At 55.6% G+C, this 6103-nt stretch overlaps 1 protein-coding gene across 2 annotated transcripts in view; it reads right to left on the reverse strand.

Annotated features, from left to right (window-relative positions):
- ERCC2 (ERCC excision repair 2, TFIIH core complex helicase subunit) overlaps positions 1 to 6103 on the reverse strand; it is a 17512-nt gene extending 11409 nt beyond the window's left edge. The window contains exons 1-11 of one of the 2 annotated variants that reach the window (XM_040634156.1): positions 6077 to 6095; positions 5652 to 5751; positions 4493 to 4570; positions 4361 to 4423; positions 4083 to 4196; positions 1683 to 1799; positions 1481 to 1597; positions 1160 to 1283; positions 983 to 1079; positions 691 to 824; positions 426 to 594 (exon numbers count right to left, since the gene is read on the reverse strand). In XM_040634156.1, the coding sequence (XP_040490090.1) occupies positions 426 to 594; positions 691 to 824; positions 983 to 1079; positions 1160 to 1283; positions 1481 to 1597; positions 1683 to 1799; positions 4083 to 4196; positions 4361 to 4423; positions 4493 to 4570; positions 5652 to 5751; positions 6077 to 6081 (1118 nt within the window). In that variant the 5' untranslated portion in view covers positions 6082 to 6095. Of the gene's footprint in view, positions 1 to 425; positions 595 to 690; positions 825 to 982; positions 1080 to 1159; positions 1284 to 1480; positions 1598 to 1682; positions 1800 to 4082; positions 4197 to 4360; positions 4424 to 4492; positions 4571 to 5651; positions 5752 to 6076 lie in introns of both variants that reach the window. The other variant, XM_040634155.1, reaches the window with a different exon arrangement.

Genomic DNA, 6103 nt, shown 5'->3' on the forward strand with positions numbered 1-6103 from the left:
GGTCTTGTCAGGAGCCCCCCCCCCCCCCAGGACCGCTCTCTCCCCTGCCTCCGTGGCCTGAGGTGGAAATTCCTGAGCTCCTACCAGCACCCAGACTGCCTGTGGGACCCTCTGCCCTGCCTGCCCCTCTGCCAGCAGTCCCTCCATCAAGCTCTCTTTGGGTAAGCTCTCGGAGGAAGCCACGTGGCACCTGCTGGGTTCCTGCCCAGCACGGGGACCCAGCAGCAGCTCGGAGCAGGCCCTGCAAGTCTGCCTGGTCCCACGACGCGCCGTCACACCCGATCCTCCTGCCCGGACCACGGACTCCCGACACTGGCAACGTGGTGGCCCCAGGCACGGAGGCCGAGGTTCAGGGAGGGCCCAGGGTCTACCCCACGCCCCCAGGGGGACCCGACCCCTCCCCCCTTGGCTGTGTGGGGCCACACCTGAGGGGCTTGCGCTGGATGCACACGCGCTGCGCCAGGCCGCTGAGGAAGGCAGGCGGGCTCTCCTGCACCACGTGCTGCACCCGCAGCCGCCACTTGACGTACTCCAGCAGCCGCCGCAGGAAGCCCAGGAAGTGCTCGGCTGTGCGGATGGAGCCGGGTACGGCCTCTGCGGGAGCACGGCGTCAGCCACCGCGGGAGCCGGACGGGCAGCGGGACAGGGAGCAGGACAGGGAGCGGGTGGCACGAGGGAGCCGCGGCTCACCCTGGAGCACCTCGTCGGGAAGCACGGGGTTGGCCAGGTGGGCGTCGGTCTCCCGGGCCGTACTGGCCTCCCGCAGCCCCTCCACCAGGCGACGGTATTCCTCCCGCAGCCGCTGCTCATCCGTCTCCTTGATCCTGCAGGGGCGGGGAGGACGTGTGGGGGCGGGGGGCATGGGAACAGGGCTGCTGGCCCTGGGGTAAGCCAGGCAGAGGACAGGGGGCCCCGGAGAGGCGCAGGGCCAGACGGCAGGGGCAGGGCGGGCACCAGGCGGAGCGTGACGCAGAGCCCGCACCTGAGCACCGTCTTCTGTAAGGTGTCCAGGTTGCCCTGGCAGCGGTCGAGCGTCCGGCGGGTGATGTTGACGCTCATCGAGTCGATGCAGACATTGTCTAGAGAAGAGGGGAGGGGTCCGGGCTCAGTCAGGCCGCTGGAGCGGCCGGCATCACCGTTGCCCCGGCCCCCGCCTCACCGATGTTGTGGGCCTCGTCGAAGACCACGACAGCCTTCCGGGCCAGCTCCTTAGACACCAGCTCTGCAATCTTGGGGTCCAACAGGTAGTGGTAGCTGTAAACCACCACATTGGCGTGCAGGATCTGGGGGCCGAGGAGGGCAGGGTTAGCCCAGCCTACCCCCCACACTGCACCCCCCCCCCGTGTCATGCCCTCCCGGGCCCCCAGAGGCGAGGTGAGGCTTGACAGACACGGGCAGGGGACAGATATAAGCTAACGGACAGAGACAGACGGACACGCAGACAGGCAGGCTGCAGCCTGGCCCCCAGCAGCCTCCTCACCGAGTAGCGGGCGAGGAAGTAGGGGCACCAGCCCTGACGCCGCCCCAGGGCCTTCAGGTCGTCCAGGTTGTAGATGCCAGCAGGGAGCGGCACCTGGCGCCCATGGATGTCGAACTCCTGCGGTGAGAGGGTACCTGGGGGTCAGGGAGGCTGCCGGCCGTCGCTGTCTGGCCCTCCCTCCCTCAGCCCGGGCAGCGGGCACCTCGTAGAAGCGGCAGTGGGGCAGGCTGGAGTCCTGCTGGTACTGGGCCCGCACGTATGAGGCCGTGAGGCTGTGGCACTTCCCATCGACGTCCTTCCCAAAGCGCAGGGGCATCACCTGGGGGCGGAAGGGGGCATCTTAGCACCACGAAGCTCGGCCATTCCTCCAACTTGGGGCTCTACTCCTACCAGCCAGCTCTACTCCTCCTGTTCCATCCGGGGTGAGAATGAGGAATTTGGGGGAAGCTTAAACCTCAACTTGTTTCATTATTAAGCAGTTAAGACACCTGGAAACTTAACCACGGGTGGGGGTGTGTGTGTAAGAGTGGTGCGACTCTTAGACGCGTACACTGATCTCGGGGTTGTGAGTTCGAGCCCCACGTCAGGTACAGAAATTACTTAAAAATAATATCTTAAAAAAAAAAAAAAAGATACGGAGAACAAATTCACAGTTCCCAGAGGGGAGGGGGTGGGGGTGAAGGGGATCAAAAGGTGCAAACTTCCAGCTACAAAGTCCCAGGGCTGTAACACCCAGCAGGGGGACTCTAGTTCATAATACCATACTGCCTATTTGCAAGCTCCTGAGAGAGATCTTAAAAGTTCTCATTACAAGAAAAGGAAATTTGTAGCTATGTAAAGTGACAGATATTAACTAGATTTACCATGGTGATCATTTTGCAATATATATAAATTCCGAATTCATTACACTATACATCTGAACATTATAGGTCAATTTTACCTCCATTAAAAAAAAAAAAATCAAGCCTTGAACAATCTTTAACATGTAGATTAAGGAGAAGTGCTTTATCTTTACAAACACTAAAACAGGGCGCCTGGGTGGCTCAGTTAGTTAAGCATCTGCCCTCAGCTCAGGTCGTGATCCAGGGGTCCACCCCCAAAGCCCCACATCGCGCTCCCCGCGCAGCGGAAAATCTGCTTCTCCCTGTCTGCCTGCCGCTCTCCCTGCTGTGCTGTCAAATAAATAAAATCTTAAAAAAAAAAAAAAAAATTCACAAACACTAAAACACCCAGAACCTTGGCCAGCCTAAGAATCAGAGAAGGTTCTTTAATATATTTCATTTTATTTATTTAAGGAAAAGAGAGAGAGACAGAGCACCCAAATCTCTGAGGCTGCTGACCCTGCCCTCTCCCTTCCCGTTTCATCAGTTGCCAAGGCCTGTGCTATTTCCAATTATCACCCATCACACCTACCGTTTCTCATATTCCTACAATTAACATTATATAATACATATTCCGTGAGTTACCACATGTAAAGTGCTCAGAACACGTCTGGGGGTGAGCCCAACAGTTCTGTAACATAATTTAGTAATAACTAATATTCTGGGGCGCCTGGGTGGCTCAGTCGTTAAGCGTCTGCCTTCAGCTCAGGTCATGATCCCGGCGTTCTGGGATCGAGCCCCACATTGGGCTCCCTGCTCAGCAGGAAGCCTGCTTCTCTCTCTCCCACTCCCCCTGCTTGTGTTCCCTCTCTTGCTGCCTCTGTCAAATAAATAAATAAAATCTTAAATAAAAAAAAAACTAAGATTCTACACATCCTATATTATTATATATATTAATATCACAATGATTTGTAACGTTTTAGTATTTTGTACGTGCTAAAAGGGCTATACGCTACATTATCTCACCTCATCTTTAATTATTGAGATATAATGGACATATAATACTATATTAGTTTCAGGTGTACCACATAATGTTTTGATACTTGTAAATATTGCAAAATGACCACCACAATAAATCTAATTAAATCCATCACCACACAGTTACAATTTTTCTTTTCTCTTTCTTTTCTGAAGTAAGCTCTACACCCAACGTGGGGCTTGAACTCACGACCTGGAGACGAAGCATCGCACGCTCTACCGACAGAGCCAGCCAGGCACCCCTCTTAGTGACTTTCAAATATATAATACAGTATTATTAATTATAGTCACCACGCTGTCTGTGACATCCTTGTGACCTATTTGTTTTATAACTGGAAGTTTGTACATTTTGACCCCCTTCGCCCATCTCACCCACCCTTCTCCCCCCTTGCCCAATCTTATCAACTGTATGAAGCCGGCAATTAATTACCCCCATTTTACAGACAGGAAGACTGAAGCCCCACTATAAAAATCACCTATCCAAGAATATATGACTATTAAGTTTCAAAGCCAGGAAACCTGGCTTGCCAGATTCCAGGAACTGCCTTTTCAACCTCTCTCAGGCTGGGGAGAAGGTGTGTTTGTCTGGACCACCTCATCAGGAGTCAGAATTTGACACGTGAAAAGTCTGCCAAGTGGTCCCTGCCTGTCTCCCTGAGAGCTCTGGTTGGATTTAGGACTCTGGTTGGATGGAAGTCTCCTCAACCCTGAGGCTGGGGGCAAGGGGAGAAATGGGCACGTACCTCGGGATGAATACACAGGTTCTTCCGGGAGCTCAGAGCCAGCCCCAGAAACGGCAGCTTCTCACCTTCCTGCTTTTCATAGAAGGCGAGCAATTTTCGCAGTTCTTCGATCACCTGTTCTCGTCACAAAAGGAGGGGGACTCCAGTGTAAGACCCTGCCCAGCCTGGCCCAGCCCCTTCCCAGTTTCCCCAACACCCCCAAAACTATGAGGGCACCCACCAGGGGGACCAACCAGTCCTGCAGGGCTGGGGGAGCCCCAGGATTGGCCCTGGCTCACCTTCTCGATCTCAGGCACAGTCCTCGAGCAGTAGATGAGTTTAGTCACCTCCAGTGGATACGCCTGCCGGTGACAATGGACTCAGCCCCCACTGGACCCCTTCCCTCTGCACCCGTCCCCAGGGTCACTTACCCTCTGGTATGCCATGATCAGGGCCAACAGGGACACTGTCTTCCCAGTGCCTGAGGGCATCTCCAGGACTCCATGACCCTGCATGTTGAGACGAGAGAGACAGAACTTCAGGGACACAAACTCTGGGGACACTCCCAAAATGCCATCATCTTGAAAATACCAGGACAAGAGCAGTTAAGTCTAGGCCCCAGAGGCAGTGGGTCTGAACCCCATTTTTGCCACCTCTTTGTTGAGTGGTCTTAGGCAAGTGCCTTCACCCATCTGGCCTCACTATCCTCATCTCTAAAATGGGCACAGGGGCGCCTCGCTGGCTCAGTCCGAAGAGCATGTGACTCTTGATCTCAGGATTGTGAGTTTGAGCCCCACGCTGGGTGTAGAGATTACTTTAAAAACAAACACAAACTTTAAAAAAAAAATAAAATAAAATAAAATAGGCCTAATAAAGCACGTCTTCAGATCATGACTGTGAGGACTAATGAGAAACTGAGAGTTAAATATTTAGCATAGTAACTGATATGTAGTGACCCGTTTTTTCTTTTGATTTAGGAAACACTTCCACAGCACTCACTCTGTGCCTGGCACCCCTTCGAAGTGTCTACCCACATCGGGGTTTCTCAACCTAGGCTCCCGACACTTGGGGGGTCTGCCCTGTGCACTGCAGGGTGTTTAGCAGGGCCCATGGCCTCTACCTACCAGATGCCGCTAGCACCCCCACGCCACTGGTATGACAACCAGGAATGTCTCCGGACACTGCCTCGAGGGGGTCAAAAGTATCCCCAGTTAAGAACTGCTGCCTTACTTACCGAATTAACTCACATAACCTTCACGTGAACCTCTGAGGGTAGGCAATCGTACTAAGCCCATTTTACAGAGGTGAAAACTGAAACGGGGAGAGTAAGGGATTGGCCCAAGTGCACACAGCTGTGGGTCTAGGATTCCAACCCGGAGAGCCGGCTCCAAAGCCGCTCCAAAGCCGCGCTGCCTTTGATAAACGTTAGGTGCTGCTGTTAGGAACTATTCTTTTAGGTAACAGGTTTGGGAGTGCTGGCTGCCCAAGAACCTCACATTCCTAAAACCTCGAGGTCCAGCGATCTCCGCTCTGAGACGCGCGGGCTGCAGTGCACTTGTTAGGTGGGAAGCGGCGGCCGGGCCCACGCACCTTGGCGTCCAGCGTGCGCTTGAGCTCCAGCATGTAGGAGAACTGCTCCGGGTAGATGTAGTCGTAAGGGAAGTAGACCAGCAGCCCGTCCACGTTGAGCCTGGCGGCAGGGGGCGGCCGGGTCAGTCCCCCGCCCCCGCAGCCCCTCTCCAGCCCCCACACTCCCCGGCCCTACGGCCGAGAGGGGTTACCTGCCGGCGCCGGGGCCCCCGGGGCGCCCCCAAGTTCCCCAGGAGCCTCGGGTCCCTTCGGCATCTTCTCGCTGACCACCCCCGCGGGTTCCCCGCGGCTCTCCTCACCCCACTCCTCCAGCACCCCCTCGCCCCGCCGAGGCCCCGGGTGCGCCCACTGGTCCCCCCATCTTTTAGACCCCGCCCCCACCCCCAAGTCCGCTCGCGAGCAGCTAACTCGGGACCCCCTCTCACTTCATGGCGCCGGCCGCGGCGAGAAGC

This window comes from Ursus maritimus, unplaced genomic scaffold (assembly GCF_017311325.1).
Source record: "Ursus maritimus isolate PB19 unplaced genomic scaffold, ASM1731132v1 scaffold_19, whole genome shotgun sequence".
In the NCBI taxonomy this organism is placed as follows: domain Eukaryota; kingdom Metazoa; phylum Chordata; class Mammalia; order Carnivora; family Ursidae; genus Ursus; species Ursus maritimus.